Below are 19032 nucleotides of genomic sequence, written 5' to 3'. Positions count from 1 at the left end.
CCTGGGAGCATGTGCCAGAGACCCTCTCCCACCCTTATGAGTGGGTCGGGGGTTTCTATGATCATAAGCTTAAGGGAGAGTCAGCCACGTGGCCAAGTGCCTGCTACTGGTGAAGGTGGAGGTTTGGAAGGAACCTCACTGGGATCCACAGGAAAGGGGCACAACAGGCTCCCTAGGAGGAGATGGCCTGCATGCCATTTGGGAGAGGAACACCGAGAAAGCTGCTACCAACAACCTTATTTCCTCAGCCAAGGGAGCCAGTAACAAAGGAGCAAGCAGTCTCCTGTGGGACAGACAGGGCTCGTGACGATGGTAGTGGTGATGAGGATAATGACCACGAATGTCATTCGTTCAGTGACATCTACTGTGCCTCCACAAGATTCCAGGCACTATTTTAGGTTCTATGAATACAGCTATGCTCAAAATAGACAAAAATCCCTGCCATCAGGGAGTTTACATTTTAGTGAGGAAAGGGATCCTATGGCAAATACCCCAGAGATTTCTCCTGTCAAACAGGAGAGAGGCTGAGAGTGCCAAGGAGAGGGAGGTTTGCAAAGTCCAGGAAGGTGATCCGGGAAGGGCTTCCTGAGAAGAGAGGGTTGTGTAAAAAACTTAAGTCAGTTATCGTTATTCCTAAAATATGAGACTTGTTTTAACTAGAAAATCAGTATCTGACTTTAGAGATTAGTTGGTCCAACCGCTCCGTTTTGCAGATGAGAAAACTGAGGTAAGACAGGATGCTGATGAGGAGGTGCCTTGCCCACAGTCACTTGAATGGGTAGCAGAGTCCAGAGCTGGGCGTTTTGGGTTCCAGGCATGGCTAGTGCCCCATCTCCATGCTGCAAGGGCAGAGAAGCCCCGACTTCCCACAGCGTGCACTCTGCTAGCAGGTGCAGTAAATAAAAGGCTCCATCTCAGAGAGAGATGATGAGAGACACCATAAAATGTTTATGAACTGGGCTGGTGGTCAGCACACCTTCCTCTGTGCAGCACTCCCAAACAAGTGGCCATAAAAGCTTTATGGTGACTGGACACTGAATGGCCTGCCTCGACCACTGTGTCTTCTCAGCCGCTCAGGCCTCTGCCTCCTCGCCATTGCAGCACCTTGCTAAAGATGACTGTGGCCAGAGCAGAACATCTGGAGAGAAAGCCCCAGGTTGTGAGGCATTCATGCCCCTACATCCAGCTGCCTGCTAGGGGACATGCTGGGACTCGGGGGCAGATCTACAGGATGGACTCCACAGTAAAGAGGGCCCAGGTCATAACTGGGGTGCAGGTGGTCAGACCCCACCTCCAGGAGGATGGCTTTCCCAGAGGTGGAAATGTCCAGGCACACATGTGGCTACTAGCCCTGAGCACTGGAGAGGGCGCCACTGACTCACAGGTCAGAAGGCAGCCCCATTTGGACAGCCTGTACATATGGGGAGGAGTACATATGTACATATATGGAGGAGTCCCCACTCTGCTTTGGAAACCGCACTCACAGCACTCCTAGTACTGAATGAGCTGGTGGAGGAGCCAGGATCCCTGGGCTTTCTTCCCCATCCAGGCTGCCCGGTGTGTGTATTGACCGGATGTGAGTGACTAGCCTGGAGCACCAGCCATGCATCACATCTGCCCATCCCCCAGAAGCAGGGGTGGAGGGGAGCGAGGAGCCTGCCTTGGGCCTCTGGGAGGTCATCTGGTCATCTGCCTCCCCACAGCCCTCTGGGAGCACGGGGCCAGCACAGCTGCATGTCTAACTCCCAGGATGGATGTTGGCTACTTCTTCAGTGGCCTCTCCAAGCTGTTGATGTTTTATTCAGAAGACCAGAAGGAATGACAGCCCCTTGGCTCAGCCTCCTCTGTCTCCTTCACCCCATCTATTGTTTGAAAGCATGTGTGTCCTCTAACTCTCAGCTCAAATTCTACTCCTCCATGAAGCTGCAGTCAACCCCCGGATGACATCGCCCTCTGCTTGAGCTCAACATCTGCATATCCAGGCGGTCCTTGTCCAGTCATCTTTGGGGAAGTATCTTGCCTTCCCTAGTAAATGAGAAGCTCCCCGACTGAAGTGTGTTTCTACTTTCCCCAGCCCACACGGAGCATAATGCCTTCACAGAGCAGCATTTCATAAATATTAGATGAATTAGTTAATTAATGAATTAACCTGCCTTAGTAACTTGCTCCATTATCTAAATTCCTCCTTACTGAGAGAGACAGTCTTCTCCTTGCCTGAACTAAACCTTCTCGCCTGATTTCACTGTCTCTATCCACTGGCTGTGGCCTCGATGGAAACGTGGTGTTCTGGCCGTCTGTACCCGGGCTTGGCCCTCCAGACTCCACAGCCCCTTAGCTTTCTCTCAGCTCTGCAGAACCTTGACCCACCTTGCTTTGCCCACACATCCTGTTCTCCAGCCCCTCGTCACTGCCTCCACCCTCCCCTTGCTCATGTTCAAGCGTACACAGAGCTCTCAAATCACAGCAGCTTGTTTGGTGCCGTGACAGCAAGGGCCTGGCCCCTAGGAGGGACCAAGGGACCAAGGTTCCAGAACCCCAAAGCATCTCGAGGAGCAGCACAGAGCTCCCTCTTATTCTGGCTGAGCCCCCAACCTGTGCTTGCCGCACCCTCTGCCGCCTCGCAGGTGAACTTCTGAGGTCACCCTAGGAAATGATATTCAGACACATGTTCGTTCGTTTCCTCACCCGACAAGCATTCATTGGGCACCTACCATTTGCTGGATGGATAAGTCCTAGTTATATAAGCACTTATACAGGGAGTTACCCCAGGGAGGGGCAATGCAGTTACCCTGACGGCCATGTGATACGTGCCCTAATCCAGGTGTGGACCGAAGTCTGCAGGGCTGTGTGGAAGGAAGGTGGGCTTCACAGAAGAGGTAGCATTTGAGCAGGATCTGAAAGGATATAGGGGAGTTTCCCAGGGGAGTTTCCCAGGAGGCCTTTGTGGGCAGGAGGACTTGGCCAGAACTGGTTCTTCTAGGCCTAAGGAAACAAACTGGGCAGCACATCTGGGTCTCTGCTACAATCCATTAGAAAGCCCAAGGGAGCTGGGAGGCATAGATCTGACCTAGGCACACACACAGACTAGGAGGGCAGTCAGCAGAGGCCCAACAAGAGAAATCTCGGGGAGGTCTCAGGAATGGGCATTGGGCCATTGCTAGAGTCAGGGCCCAAGAGAAATCTATCTGAAGATGTCTAAGGCCCAATAAACCACTCAGAACACTGGGGGCAGAGTCCTAATCCAGGAAAAGAGGCAGCCAGAGACTGGGATGAGGTGGTCCGGACCATGACCAGAACCCTGGAAAAGCTGGCTGGGATTTAGGTTCCAGGTGGATCTGGAATAAGGTGGATCAAAGCCAGCTGGTAGGTGAGGAGCCCATGTACTGGGGGATGAGAAGGACAGACGCCCAGTGGTGCTCACCCAGGCAGGCTGAGGTGTGGGGTTGTGGCATTCACGGCGTGCTGGTGGGAGCACAGGCTGGAGTGAGCGCGAGGTGGAAGATGACATTGGAAGGGTCAGCTGAGGGCCCTACTGAGGGTCACAGAGGCCACATCCCTCCTAAAAATCACTTCCTCTGGACCTACAGCTCCTGATCAAGAACTCTCCCAGGATCCAAAGGGCTGCCTGGGTTTTTCTGTGTCCACACCTGGCTGCTCCCTGCAGGCAGCTCCCTTCTGAGCCCTGAAAGTGCAGGGGTGCCCTGAGGGCAGAGGGCCATGAGTCTGATGCCATCCGTCCTTCCCCCCAGAGCCCATCCCCCACTGTGGCCACTCTGGATAGGCCCAGGGTGGAGAGTAGCAGGCTTCCAGGGAGGGGTGGGGCTGGTGCCTGGGAGAAGGCTAGAGGACTGTGCGGCCTTGTAATTTAATTATTCGACTGCAGAAAGGAGATCTCATCTATTGGGTGCTCATCCTTGTTAAGCTAATTGTCTATCTCCTTCACTCTCTTCTCCCCCACTTGCTGGGGAAGTCGCTGCAGCCTAATTGAGTTATCATAAAGATAATGGCTGATGCTCTAGCCAGAGCTGAGAAAGGAGGATCCATCTCACATCGACTCAGGCTCCAGACAGGCCCCCAAGGGGCTGAGACATAGGCAGTGTTGGCAGGGGGGTACAGGCTGCATTTCTAGCGGGAGGAAGGCTGGGTGGATGGTGCTTTGCCCAGAAGCATCTAACCAACTGGTTGTCCTGCAGAAGACAGGGCTTCCTCTCTGCTCTTTCCTGCCACCCAAGGAAGCTCACCTACAAGACAAAAAGATCTCTGGACCTGGTGTGGTGGCTCTTGCCTGTCAACCCAGCACTTTAGGATGTTGAGGTGGGAGGATCACTTGAGACCAGCAGAAGTTTGAGGCCAGCCTGGCCAACATAATGACACCTGTCTCTTAAAAAAAAATAAAAATAAAAATTAGCCAGACACAGTGGTGTGTACCTGCATTCTCAGCTACTTGAGAGGCTGAGATGGGAGGATCACTCGAGCCCAGGAGGTTGAGGCTGCAGTCAGCCATGTTCATGCCACTGTACTCCCGCCTGGGTGACAGAGCAAGACCTTGTCTCAAAAAAAAAAAAAAAAAAAGTGATCTCTTACCTCTTGTCTGGGCATGTCTGGGGCTTTCTCAGAGAGGCAACCAAGCCACATGGTGATGAGACGTGGACTTGGAGAGCAGACCAGGTTTTAAATCCCATGGGTATATCTTATGACCAGGGCAACCTAGGGCAATTTCTTTTCTGCTCTGAACCTGAGTTTTCTCGTCTGTAAAATGGGGACATTATTGGTAGGAGGATCCGGTGAGATCATGTGTATAAAGCAACTGCACAGTGATGTGAGCTTCCACTCACCTGTCCTAACACTCGATGACAATAGAGAGGGGTGAGGTGGCTAAGGACCCTGTGGGAGACCCAGAGTTCAGTGCTCTGGTTTCAGATGAGCAGCCATAGGACATGCATGGGGGACAGTCCCAGCACCACGCTTCCCCTCTCGCCTGTATCCCAGGCCCTCAGAGAGCTGTGAGCTGCATCACTGGGATGAGAAGGTGGGTACAGGGGTGCCGAGGAGCAGCAAGGAAGCTGGAGGGAAAGGTGAGCAGAGGTCAGCAGGCATGAATCAAATTCCAGGACACATAGGAAGGTCAAAGTGAATCCAGGCCAGCCAAGGCCCTGAACAGAGACAGTGGGTCCCAGCCTGGGCGGGCAGAGGGACAGGAGCCAGGCCCCATTAGGAGACCCTGCATGGATAGGAGAACGAGGCCCCAGTTCCCCAGGGGATCTCTGTTCAAGGCCCAACCCAGAGCCCCAGGTAAGGCAGCGTTGCCGGCCAGGCGAGGGCGCACAGGGTCCCGACGGCAGCACCCCCTTGTCTTCCCAGTGCCCCCTCTGATCCAGCCCTTCGAGTTCCCACCCGCCTCCATCGGCCAGCTGCTCTACATTCCCTGTGTGGTGTCCTCGGGGGACATGCCCATCCGCATCACCTGGAGGAAGGACGGACAGGTGATCATCTCAGGCTCGGGCGTGACCATCGAGAGCAAGGAATTCATGAGCTCCCTGCAGATCTCTAGCGTCTCCCTCAAGCACAACGGCAACTACACATGCATCGCCAGCAACGCAGCCGCCACCGTGAGCCGGGAGCGCCAGCTCATCGTGCGCGGTGAGCAGGGACAGGCCAGCCTCGGGGGAGGGTGGAGCCAGCTCTGCCTGCTGCTACTGCAGTCTCTAGATTTCCAGTTCCAATCATAGGCTTATGGAAGGTGGGCTCCAGCAGGACCCTTCAAGATGATCTTGGAGCCTAAACCTCTTATTTTCCAGGGCAGGAAACCGAAGCCCTGAGCAGAGAGACACTTGCTCAGTTAGTCAGTGGCAAAGGCAGGATCGGAACTCAGAACTCCCAACTCCCTACCCAGTACTCGACAAAAGCTCTCAGCATCTTGGGTTTCAAAAGCTGCCTGCTTCCAACTTTATAATGGCCCAGGCAGGGCTGACCTCAAACAGAAGGTGCTCCAAGCCCTAGGAGACCCATCAGAGACTGAAATGGTCTGTTTCCCTACCTTCCCTCTTTCTGCAGTGCCCCCTCGATTTGTGGTGCAACCCAACAACCAGGACGGCATCTACGGCAAAGCTGGTGTGCTCAACTGCTCGGTGGACGGCTACCCCCCGCCCAAGGTCATGTGGAAGCATGCCAAGGGTAAGCCCCTGGCCCAGCCAGAATCTCCAAGAAGGGCAGGGATGGGGAAAGGAGGATGCTCTGATGGGATTTGAACCTGTTCCCTGTAGACAACTCCTAGCCCTGGGTGGGAGTCCTTGGGTCTGCACCCCAGCGGACCCCAGACTACACCTCACCTGGAGTCATCCTCAGCCACCCCCGGGGGTCTGTGGACCGGGAACAGCCATCATGCTGACTCCCTATTTCCTCTTGTTCCCCCAGACATGACCTCTCCTCTCCCGCCTCTGCCCCAGAACTCAGTGTACACCTGCTTTCCCTACCCAACCCTGCCCTGGGGCCCCAGACCTGGAAGCCTCCTGCTTCTCACCAGTCAACCTTTTCTGGGGTCAGGGTCCTTCTTGGAGCCCAATTTCATACCAAGGATGCCTTTGCTTTCTGACTAAGGCCCAATCCTAAACTGTATTCATGACTGACACTGGGGAATGGAGGGGCAGGGGGTGCCCACAAGGCCTCCTTGGAGGATGCTGGCCTGTCTCCCAGGCCTGGTTGCCTAAGACCAGACAACTGCCATTCAAAGACTCAATCTTCTCTCCACCTGCAGCCAAATGGCCCAAGGACAGCTCTTTCTTCCTCTCCAAGGAATTCACCCCAAAGAAGCTCCATGCCAGTGTCAAAGTGGGCATTAAGCTGAGGCTCCCAACCCAGTCTCCTTGAATCAGAGCTGGGGCAAGGCCCATCTTCTGGGAGGGGGGAGTCTTTCCTGTTGTCCGCCAGGAGCTGTGTGGCCTCAGCACTTTGGGGATGGTTCAGCTCTGCTACAAAACAGCCCTCAATCTGCAAGAGCGAGGTGTCAGGGCCACTCCTGGGGCACTCTCAGCTTATGCCCCAGTACAGACCCAGCCCTCCTAACAGCTGCCTCCTTCCAGGGAGCGGGAACCCCCAGCAGTACCACCCTGTACCCCTCACTGGCCGCATCCAGATCCTGCCCAACAGCTCGCTGCTGATCCGCCACGTCCTAGAAGAGGACATCGGCTACTACCTCTGCCAGGCCAGCAACGGCGTAGGCACCGACATCAGCAAGTCCATGTTCCTCACAGTCAAGAGTGAGTCCTGCCCCCGCACAGACCCCCAGCACCCCCAAATCACAGTCAAGCCCCGGCTGTGCACTCTCCCTGCCTACTCTCTTGGTCTCCACTGTTTTATCTATAAAGGGAAGGAAGGAAGGCTTCCCAGTCAGAGGGCGGCTTGGGACCCTCAGATGGGGTATTCAAAAGCACTGTCATCTAAAACAGGGGCCTCACCCTGAAAGGCCCCAACTCACCCCCACCCTGGTCATAATAAGCTCATGATTTGCTCTGCTGCAGTATCATGTGGCATCCTATTTACTTTGGTCTGTAGATTGGAGATTCAATCTGAATAATCCTAGCAAACCATTTATTTTTGCTAGTTAATATACACTTGCTTGTGTATAACCTGTTTGTGGCTTAGAAAGGAAAATAGCATATACTCAATGTAGAAGAAGGGCCTATGGGTCAGAAAACCTGGGTTCCAATTCCAGATCAGCCTGATGAGTTGAGTGACCTTGGGAGAGTCACTTCCCCTCTCCGGGCTCCAGTTTCCTCACCTGTGCGAGGGTTCTCTTCCCAGCCCACTGATCTCACAAAATTGCTGTGAGTTCTGCAGGAACTGATCATGGAAAGAGGAAGCTGCTTTGGAAAAGCCCAAGGACCAATGCAGCTCATTACAACTCGGTGGTGTACCCACGGCTTCTAAATCCCCCCACCCAGAGCAGGCCTCAACGGCCTTAGAAGTACACTGCTTATTTGCTATCCCAGGATGTTCTGAAGTCTCATACAGACATCCTTACTGGGTGAGCTTCTTCCTTTACACTGCAGGGATCTGTATAATGGGTCCCTGGGAATCACATCAGAAGGCCCATGTCCATCTGGCCCCATGTCAAGACATGGCTATAAGGGCCTGAGTGTTAGTGTCTGACCCGGCCAAGTATGAATCTGGGAGCCAGGACTTAATGCCTTGGGACTTTGATGAGCATACTTGGCCTTGTGCTACTTCATTTTCCTGATCTACACTATGGGCAGGGGGCAGGGCTCGTAATAGGGCCTTACCTGTTACGTTTCATGTCAAGAGCGAGTCAGATGGTGTAAGTGAAGCAACCGGTATGGTAAGTGCCCGGCAAAGATTTCATGGCTTGGCCAGCTTTGTTATTCGTAGCGGCAGTCCCTCCGGGGTGTGGGTGGGAAAGCCTGCTGATGGCAGAGCCCCGCGTGTGGTCTGCCCAGCCTCTCCCCAGAGTGCCCGTCTTTAAGAATCATAGCTTCTTTATCACTTGCCAAAGCCTGCGTTCAGCTCAGCACAAGACAGGGAAGCCCCAGCGATCGATGCTCAGGGAGCTCCGAGCCGGAATCCCCGCCCTGGGGAGCCGCTTCCCTCACACTATCAAAAAGCACTTTGTCCTTAATAAAACCAGGCAATCAATCTACATCCCTGAGCTTGGGAGAGCTTGGCTAATTCTGGCTGCGCGAGGCGGGGGAAGAGCAGGCACCTCTGCAACCCTCCTCATCTCCCAAACTCATAGATGCTTTTTCACTGTTGTTGTTCTTTGCCTTTTTCTTCAAGTTGGGGGATTACACTGAGCTGACAGCTCTGTGGCAGGTGGTTGCTCCATGGAGACGCAGGGGTCGCGGGTGCCGGAGGACACAGTGGTCAGGAGCTGGGCTGTGTGTGAGGAGACCCTGCGTGCCTCAGGCTGTCGCTGATGCCCTGTGCCCCTGAGCGAACCACCTCCCCTGGCGGGCCTGCACTTTTTCTATGCCGTCCTCACTTTGCAACCCTGCAGCAGCTGCAAAGCGCTCTGAGTTCAGAAGGAGAATATTTGGTAAATCCAGGGCCACCTCCTGAACATATGCTGCACAAAACTTCACACACCAGACACACGCTGGGGCTCACCTATGGCCCCGTCTTCCCAAGGGAATGGCAGGAGTTCCCTACTATGCCAGCCACCGCTGGGCAGAACCTGGACCTGGCTTCCTCCTTCCTTTCCTCCCCCATGTCCTCATCTGCAGGCCTTGGTGGTCTCCCTCACTTCTCTCCCGGTAGGGCCGAAGATACACCTTTCTTACAGCTGCTGTCTCTCCACATCTAGGGGTCATGTCATCCCACTCAGGGCACCTCCGATCACCCGCAGCACCTCTCAGCACCCACTCAAGGCTCCTGCGTGGCCCTCAGATGGGCTGCTCTCCAGCCTCACCACGCACACATTCCCTCTGATACACCCTCCATTTCTCACACCCTTCCTGTCACAAATGACCCTTCCCATTCTGGCGCCACTCTCCCCAGTGACCTGCCCCAGCCATCCTAGAGGCCCTCATGCCACCCAGAATCCAGCAGGAGGGGAAGAGGCAGGGCCGAGGACATTGGAGGCTGCAGGGCAGCGGTCATGGAGGCTGCCAGGGTTGGAGGGGCTGACTGTCTTTGTATAGCAGCCTGCATGATTCTGCGCTGTATCTGGCTGCCAGAGGACGCTCCTGGGACAATGCAACACTGTCGTGGGGGGTGGAAGTGGGCACTGGGTGGACCGCTGGCGTGCCTGGCCTTCTTTGGAACACTTGTTCTGCCTCCTGCTGCTTTGAGGCAGGTGCCTGTTCCAAGTAACCCGCCCCAGCTACTGCCCTGCATAGCCTCTCTCCTTGTCTGCTCTTTTCTTTCCCTCCTTTCCTTTTCCTCAAACTGATAGCAATTCTCCCACTCCCCCATTCTGATTTCAGTTTAAAGGACACAGGTAGGTAGAACCTTCAGGACCCAGTCACCCATGCCCTCAGCAGGGGAAACCACTCCTCGTCATCCCTCAGTCCATCTCAAACGCCCATACTATTGCCCACTTGCAGAGCCAGCCACAGGAAGATCTACGATTTGCAAAGCCAATTTCAAGGTTTGCCTCAATGCCCCTAACACACTTGGGAAAGTTTTGACCCAAAATAACTTTACCTTTCCAGACCTTACACTTCTGTGAACTCTCGGAAAGCAAACTGATCTTAATCCCCACTTTGCCCAAGCAGAAGGAAGAAAATAAATCTATCAAAGGGACCATAACAGCAGAGAAAGCCTCCAAGTGTCGGATTGGACGTTTGTGGCTGGCTTCTATTGGGGAGTGTCTATACCATTGATCCCTGCAGCTTCCAGAGATAACTCAGCACTCACTCAATGGTGCTCCCTGAGCACTCACTAAATAGATCAATAAAGCGTGGTGATTAAAAACACGGACTTTAGAGCCAGACAGCCCTGGGTTCAAAGCCCAGCTCTGCCACCGGATAGCTGTGTGGTCCAGGACAACAATCTGTCAGCCCTAATGTCCTCCCCTGTGTAGTACTCTGTGCATTGGTGAGGTCTAAATGAGGCCATGCACTTACAGGAATGAATACAGTATTTGGCACAAAATACACATTCGATAATTAGCAGTCATTAGTTTTAGGTGCTAGAAACCTGGTGATGAGTCAGACAGAGCTGCCGTTCTCAGAGAATTTAGAATCTTGAAGAGGAAATAGACAGACACCCGAAACAACTATGATACACAAAATGATAAATGCCTTAAAAAGCTACAAGCAAGGTGATACAGAAAGAATCTGAGACAGAGTCATCCATTTTAACTCTGGGGGTGAAGAAGAGGCGTCAAGAAAAGCTTCGCAAAAGCAATAGTCTCTAATTAGGGCTTGAAGGATGAGAAGGATTTGGACAAGGGCCAGCAGGGATGGAGGTCATGCCCTTCCAGGGATACAGAAACAGCACGGTGTGGAGACAGGAAGGCCTGTGAATGTCCTATGTTGAGGGAACTCAAGGTGTCTGGCAGAGAGTGATGGGGAGAATGTTTTAGAAAGCTAAAGGTTTTCTATCTATGTAGAGTTGACGCTTGACACTAAGCTCCAAACAAGAGTTCCAGGGGTCCAAAGGTCTGGATGGGAGTCAGAATTCCCAAGCTAGTTCTTGGAAAACTGCTATGCAGAACCCTTTTCAGGATCGCAGGGAGCTAAGGGTTTATTAGAGCAGGCAAGTGGTTTTCCAAGTCCTTGGACATCTTTGATGGCAACCAACCAGGCCCAAGTGGTCCCCACTCCTCCCTGGGTCTTGGTGTAGGTTGAACTCACGAGTGCATGAGCATACAGTCCAGCATTGCCACCTGCATGTACAGCACTTTACAAAGTTGTTCCCATACCTTGCTTGTGAAGTTGGTAGGCAATAGCTCCTTCTCAGAGAATGTGAGAGACTAGATCAAGGTGATTGGGTTAAGTATAGTCCCAGCTGAGGCCAGAACTTACTTCTATGGACTGATGGTTTGGTAGAAGGAACACAGACAGAGTAAAAAGGCTGGGTGCTAGTCCTGGCTCAGACCCACTGGCTCTGCATCGTGAGCTGTGCCTTCCTTTCTCTGGGCCTGTTTTCTCACCCATACAGTGAGAGGCCTGAATTAAGATCTAGTCACTAGATGACCCCAGTTCCCTTCCAGCTCAGACTAGCTATGACTCTAGCAGCATGAGCAGTCTTTTCAAGGCACCAGACCACCTCCCAGAACTTGGTTGAAAATAAATGTAATTAACAGAATAAAATACCATGTCCACAGAGCTGCCTTTTATCTCCCTTTTAAAATATATTTTTTAAAAAAGGAAGAGAGATAATGACCAACAGGAGGAGGAAGTAATTCCCCCTTCAACTGACACATGGGGAAAAAATAAAATATCTTCAAAGAGAATTCTTCAACGAGAGGCAGGTACAAAGCCAAGCTGCCTAGTCCCAGGCAGAAGGAGGCTGGCTGTGTTTTGAGGCAGCCGTCGCGTGGCAGTGCCCTCCCGGGACTCGGCCATCCTCTTGTCCAGCAGGTGACCTTACTAGACATGTCTCGTTGGACCTCCCAGACTCTCTTCCACTCTGTGAAGGCACCAGTGATTGGGTTCTAGACAAAGCCCATAGCCAATTAAATCCATAAGGGCTCTTTGTTTGGTTTGAGTTTTGATTTATTTGTTTAGCAAAATGTCAGACCAATTAAAGCGAGGTCCAAGTGCCCTCAGCAAGCATACACCCAGCTGCACAGCCACAGCATCAGGAGAGGGGAGCTTGGGGCCAAACTCTTATGGGGACTTGAGAAATGGAGGAGGCAGGCCTAGCAAAGGAAGCCCCTGGGCCTCTGTGGACCAGGTCGCCCACCATGGTTGGCCACTGGGACTGAGGTCAAGATGCAAAACTCTGGGAAAGTGCGTCTGGTGATCCAAGATGGTCCTCATCTCAAATCTGCCCAAAGGAAACTCCTTCTTGTCAAACAGAAGCAGCACCTCCCTGAGACCTGGGGGACTGGGCCCCCCACTTCCACAGGGCAAGGAGTCTATAAGCCCAAGGAAATGGCTGCTCAGAGCCCACAAATCCCTTTCTAGATCACAGTCCAGGCACCCGGGGAATTCCCTGCCTGCATGCCCCCAGCCTGCTTCCAAGACCTCCCAAGGCCTCCTCCATAGACTGTCCTGCCATGGATGGGCACTGCCACCGCTGTGATCCCTAGAGCTGAGGGACAGCTGTTGGCAGAGCATGTAATGGAGCCTGGGCACATGGATTGGGTGTCCACACACTATACTCACAAGGCCCCTCTCAGCACAGATGACAAACTGAGGCCCCAGAGAGGGCAAACAACTGGCCCAAGATATTCCTGTGTGTTCCCTGGTGGTGGGTCCTGTCTCGTCACAGACTGAAGCTCCTTGGGGGTTGGGGCTGGTCTTCCCCTCCCTGGGTGGGAACTCTCACTCCTGGCACCCTGCTCAGCACAGGCCTCTGCCCACTCTGGAGTCTGCACCGGGGACTGACTGGCTGACTGACCTCCAGCCCACAGGCCTAGTCCAATCACTGGGCTCAGAGGTCACCCTCTCTGCTCTTCCCTTCTCCTCTTATGAGTTCCCCTGATTGGGCAAGGGGTGGATGGTATAGACTCTCTGGATCTGAAAGTAGCAGGGGGAGAAAGCGGGATAACACTCAAGGGCTGAGGCCTGGGCGCTGAGTTATGCTGGCCTGGGCCTGGTGCTTGGCCATGCCACAGCTGTGGGATTTGGGGACCATCACCTGCTCTCTCCAGCCAGGAAATAATCATAGTCGGCCTCACCTGCCCAGCCTCCAGGCAGCAGAAAGGGCCCCTCCCTGGCTCATGCCAAGCTAGGGAGTCCCCTCTGGAGACCTGGGGACCACTGCCCACCCCCACCTCCACCGCCGCTGAAGGGAGGGAGGGAAGGAAGAGAGAATGAGTCATTGTGATGATTTCCATGGCAATGATCATCCGGCTGGCTCTTTGGCCTCACTGATTTTGAGACTTCACAGAATAAGGAGCAACACTTTGACTCCTGCTTCATTAAACAGAGGCGAGGAGAGAGGCTGGACACGTCCTCTCACCAGGCCAGGCTCCCCGCTGTGGCCCCCATTCTCAGAGGAGCAAGGAGTCAGCAAACCTCCTTAAGCCCTCGCCAGGAAGTCTGGAGCCCTGAGCCGGCTGCACGCCCTCCCAACCCTCTGCAGAGCCCAGGGAGACCAAAACAAATGGTTCATTTAGGGGACAGAAAGGTTCTGACCCTGGTTCATGTCCCAGGGTTCCTCGCTATGCCCTGAGTAAACTGGACACAGTCCTTCTCGCAGGGACTCAGTTTGCTCCTCTGTTCAGAGGGGTCACCATCCTCCTGTCCCTTTCCCTCGCCAAGGCATGACTAGAGCTCAACAAGTGGGTTGCGTTCTGTTGTGCCAGTGGAGACTCAAGGGCATGTGTCGCCAGTTCCAGGCCCCAGCATTCACAAGCTGTAGCCTTTTTTGGGGAGCTATAGGAAAGATGAAGATAAGCCTGAACCAACGAAAAGTGGGAGATCTTACTGACCTCCCAATGCCAGCAGTATCATTGGAACAATCACATAACATCCCAAACCTAACCCCAAAGCAGACGTTTGTACAAAAGTTTCAAGGTCGAATAGAACAGTCTCCCTGTGGAACAATCTCCATCCTCGCCCTGGTCTCCTGACAAGCAAGGAGGTTTTATTAAAGGGATAGGAGGGATGAACCTGCCCATGCATCCTCCGGTTCCAATTTAAAAGTGCTTGTCCCTAAGGATCTCATCTGGGCTCTTACCTCCTTCTTAGAGGCCTTAGCCAGTGGTGGCAAAAAGCACATCACCACCACTTCACTCTCATCCCTGCAGTCCCCATGACCACAGCACTGAAGAGTTTCCAGATGAATCTGAGCTCTAAGGTGTCATAAAGGGCGAGACCAGATTAATCACAAAACTGTTTGCATCCTATATGTCAGTCAAGGTGAAGGTGCCAGCAAATGCTCCGAGACAAAAGAGAGTCAAGGTTATCATGAGGTGGCTCAATTTAATAGATAAGAAAATGCAGGCAAGCACAGGGCTTAGCAGTGCCTCCAAACCCTGCCCTAAGTGGGCAGCCCAGAATTGCTCCCCCAGTTACAGCTGAAGCCCCTCTGAATGGTGGGGCCACGATAAATTGTTGGATCAGCCAAGCAATAACCAGGTGCTTCCTGAGCAGCCCTCGGGTGTCCAGCCTGGTGACAAAGACTGACAGAGAGAAAGGCGAGATTGAAGCACCATCCCTGCCCTCCAGGAAAGTACAGACTCATTAGGAAGCTGGAACTGACCTCTGGAAAACAAGACAAGATCACGTGCTAAAATGTTCGGCACTAGAAGTGTGATGTGAGGTTACAGAAGGAAAAACCCGAAGTGGACAGACGTGGTCAGATGGAGCTTCCCGGAGGGATGGGCTTGAGTTGGGTTTGGAAGGGCAAAGGAAGAAAGGAGGCATCCGGGTGGAAGGAGGAGCATGAGCAAAGATCCTGGGGGCAGGAAGCCCGGGCAGGCAGTGAGGCACACACCTGACCAGAGGGTGGCTGCTGGAGACTAGAGGAATGGGAAGTATGGTTCTGAAGTCTGGACATGATGCACTAGATGATAGGAATGATATTAAGATCTTCAGCATGGAATGGAGAGAAAATGGAACTAAGAGTCACTCTGAAGGAACAAACATCAGGCCTTGATGAGGGCTCCAGGCTGAGAGATGAGGATGATGGCCCCACCAATAGAAATGGAGTACATGGGAATGGAGGGGTGACATGTTCACTGTGACCGTGTCAAAGTGGAGGTGACACGGGGTGCCCTGAGCAACCAGATGCTGGCTGACACTCTGCCAGGATCCTCCCTAGAGCTGTGTGCTACACCAGACAAGCCTAAGGCTCCCACCCTGCTAAAGTGACTCATGACTTGTGTGACTGGCAGGTGTCCTGTCCTGAGCCAGAAAGCAATGAGACTGGGAGCTGAGTGCAGATTCACCTAGAAGCCTGAGCCCCCACCCGCCCCTCCCTGCCTAGTCCTCTGGGCCTCTCAAGTCCACAGGGACTTGAGACATAGCGGAATTCGATTCTAAAGAGCATCTTCTCCTGTCTGTGTTTGCTCGCGTCCAGCCCTGGCACTGTTCATCCATTTCACAGCAAAGAGCTTGAGCCAGGGGGCAAGATGGGCATGGTCTTTGCACACTCCTGCACCTGCCTGCCTATCGCCAGCTGGGGCCTTTGGGGCTGGGAGCATAACGGGGGTGTACTCCCCATAGAGCAGAGAATGTGAAGCCCATACAACCTGGTACCTAGGAAGCCCCCCTACCCTGTCGCAGCTCCATGGGGCAGAGGCTTGGCTACCATCCCTAGGCACTCTGCACTGAGAAGGTCTCATCACACACTGGATCCCTGCATTAGCTTCCAGTGGCTGCTGTCACAAAGTACCACAAGCTGCATGGCCTGAAACAACAGGAACTTATTCGGTCACAGTTCTGGGAGGCTGGGACTCTGACACCAAGGTGTCGGCGGGCCCATGTGCTCTTGAAAGGTAAGGAGGCTTCTTTGCCTCTTCTGGTGGTTGCCAGCAGTCCTCGATGTTCCTCGCACGGTAGACACATCACTCCAATCTCTGCCTCCATCACCATGTGGCCTTCTCTTCCTGTGGCTTCACATCCTCTTCCCTCTGTGTGGATCTCTTCTCTTCTTATGAGGACATCAGTCATGTTGGATTAAGGGCTCGCCTTACTCTGGTATGACCTCATCTTAACTTACATCTTGATTGCATCTGCAAAGACCTTATTTCCAAGTAAGCGCCCGTTCACAAGTAGCGGGGGTGAGGACTTCAACATATCTTTTTGGGGACACAGTTCAACCCACAACAATCCCATGCCCAGCCAGTGATCTGTTATTGATAACTCCATGCTTTCCAGCATCTGGAAACCGACATGCTCTCCTTCCCCGTATCCTACAACTGCCACTGTCTGAAGGAAAAACAGTCTCCTAGCCAAAAAAAATCTCTCTAGGTCAAGTCTAAACGCCCAACACTCCTGTGCTCAGAATCTCAGGGCAGGGTTCAGTAAACCGGGTCTCAGATCTGGCCAGTGGTCTATGTAACTGGAAACCAGCCACACCCATTCTTTATGTTATGTTGTCTGCGGCTGCTTACAGGTACAACAGCAGAGTTGAGTCCTTGCAATGGAGACCTATGGCCCACAAAGCCTAAAATATTTACTTCAGGCCCTTTACAGCTCTAGGGTGTTCACAGCAATGACCCGGCAGTACCTTCCAAGTGATCAAAGGAAGACGGCATGTCCTTCTGTTTCTGAAAGGATTCTGATGTTCAGAGTCATTTCTCTCGTGTCTAAAATGGAAATAAAAAATACTACCCACATCTTAGGGCTATGTTTGGAGAAGGGGGGGTTAATGAGATAATCCATGTAGAGCATTATCCATGGTACATGCACATAATAAGCTTTCAATAAATGTTAGCTATTATTATTACTATCATTTTTCCAACATTCTCAGGAAAGTAGAGGACCAGGCCAGGCACAGTGGCTCACACCTGTAATCCCACCATTCTGGGAGGCGGAGGAGGGAGAATTGCTTGAGCCCAGGAGTTCAAGACTAGCCTGGACAATCAGCCAAAAATACAAAAATTAACCAGGCACGGTGGCACACACCTACAGTCCCAGCCACTGAGGAGGCTGAGGCAGGAGGATCGCTTGGACCTGGGAGGTTGAGCCTGCAGTGAGCCATCATCATGCCACTGCACTCCAGCCTGGGTGAGAGTGAGATCCTGTCTCAAAAAAAAAAATAAATAAGAAGTAGAGGACCAGGCCCGGCGCAGTGGCTCACGCCTATAATCCCAGCACTTTGGGAGGCCAAGGTGGGCAGATCACAAGGTCAGGAGATCAAGACCATCCTGGCCAACATGGTGAAACCCCATCTCTACTAAAATACAAAAAATTAGCTGGGCGTGGTGGTGCGCCCCTGTAGTCCCAGCTACTAAGGAGGCTGAGGCAGAAGAATCACTTGAACCCGGGAGGTGAAGGTTACAGTGAGCCGAGATCGTGCCACTGCGATCCAGCCTGGTGACAGAGCAAGACTGTCTCAGAAAAAAAAAAAAAAAAAAAAGGACCAGAGGAAGGGGGAGAACTGGGTCCCCGTCTTCATTTGAGAACACTCCCCGTCCTGCGCTTCTACACTCTAGCAAGGAGCCAAGAGAAGAGGTGACTGACTCCATTTTAAAGCTGGACAAAGTAAGGCCTGACAAGTTTGAGGGCCTCAACTGGACCCCCAGTGCAGCAGAAACAGCTCTGCAGTCCAAGTCCCCAATCATTCTCTGTGACTCTCGCCCCTACCTTGCACACACACTGTTTGGGCCAGTTCTGCTCCCTGTGTTCTGCTCCCTGTGTACTGGAGCAGTGGACAGCCAGGGTCCCATGGGCCCCCCAGCTCCCCCGACACCTCCCCACTGGCTCTCGGCGCTGAGGCTGATTGCTTCCATGCAATCTGAATTAATCTCATGCTTCAGGTGGAGCTTGGCTAATCAGGGGAGACAAGAAGCCGAAGTGGGTACAATCAAATTAACAACGCCATGGCCCTGGCTCTTTAAGAAGGGAAAAACAAAGCAGGCACCAGAAGGCACCCCCTCCCCACTCCACCCCCAGCCTTTCCCAGGGGAGGCCTGGAGATGCCGCTGCTGTCGAAGGCTGAGCGAAGCGCTGCTCCTACCCACCCCGCCGCCGACCACCCCGCACGCCAACAATGCCCCTTTGTGGCAGCTTATCTCACACCGCCAAACAGCGCTGCAGCTCTTGTCGGGAGCTTGTTAACAAGGAGCAGCGACACAAGGCTTTGGGGGTAGAAGGGGAATAGGGTGGGTTGGCGAAAAGGAGGGGCCCCCTCACCTCTCGGGGTGCCTGTAATCCTTTCAGAAACAAAAGGAGACGAGAGCCTCTGAACACACGGGCTCCCTGCTCCCCGACAAGGTGGATTCACAGAGCCCTCGAGAGGCTTCAGGGCACCTGCTGTCGTTTGGAAAAGCCTCTCCCAGAAGGCAAAGAAGAGGACATCCGAGAAGGCCTTTCATCATCCCCAAAGCATCCTTTTTGGTGAAAAGCTCTATGAGAGTCCCGGAGAGATTTCAGTCAGACTTTCAGAAGGACTTCCCGACAAAGTCAAGTCCCTTCCTGATGAAGAACACGCTAAGCTCGCTGCCCTTCTTCCAATCCTGTTGCCTCTGGGATTGTCCTGCCAGAGGCAGCTGCTGTCATAGGAGGTAGAGGAGGGCTCATCCAGCCCTGGGGTTCTTCTCCAAACCACAAGAGAACTACCTCGGGGTAAGGATGGGGAATGCAGGTGCCCAGGTCCACCATGGAACAATTAAGTCAGAGCCTGGGGGGTGGGGTGGGATCTGTGTAATATTTTTTAAAAACTTCCAAGGTGATTCTCAGGTGTAGCCAGGCCTGAGAATCTCCTCAAGACCCTCCCCGAGACCACCCACCT

At 53.2% G+C, this 19032-nt stretch overlaps 1 protein-coding gene across 1 annotated transcript in view; it reads left to right on the top strand.

The window, feature by feature from the left end:
- The window catches only part of DSCAML1 (Down syndrome cell adhesion molecule like 1), a 370444-nt gene that overhangs the window by 278286 nt on the left and 73126 nt on the right, over window positions 1-19032 (top strand). The window contains exons 9-11 of the mRNA XM_011927034.1: window positions 5362-5640; window positions 6055-6174; window positions 7080-7256. Coding sequence (XP_011782424.1) covers window positions 5362-5640; window positions 6055-6174; window positions 7080-7256 — 576 coding nt within the window. The remainder of the gene's footprint in view (window positions 1-5361; window positions 5641-6054; window positions 6175-7079; window positions 7257-19032) is intronic.

This window comes from Colobus angolensis, unplaced genomic scaffold (genome assembly GCF_000951035.1).
Source record: "Colobus angolensis palliatus isolate OR3802 unplaced genomic scaffold, Cang.pa_1.0 Scaffold7, whole genome shotgun sequence".
Taxonomy (NCBI): domain Eukaryota; kingdom Metazoa; phylum Chordata; class Mammalia; order Primates; family Cercopithecidae; genus Colobus; species Colobus angolensis.
Note: the sequence above shows the minus strand (reverse complement) of the source record. Positions and strands in the feature narration are given on the sequence as shown.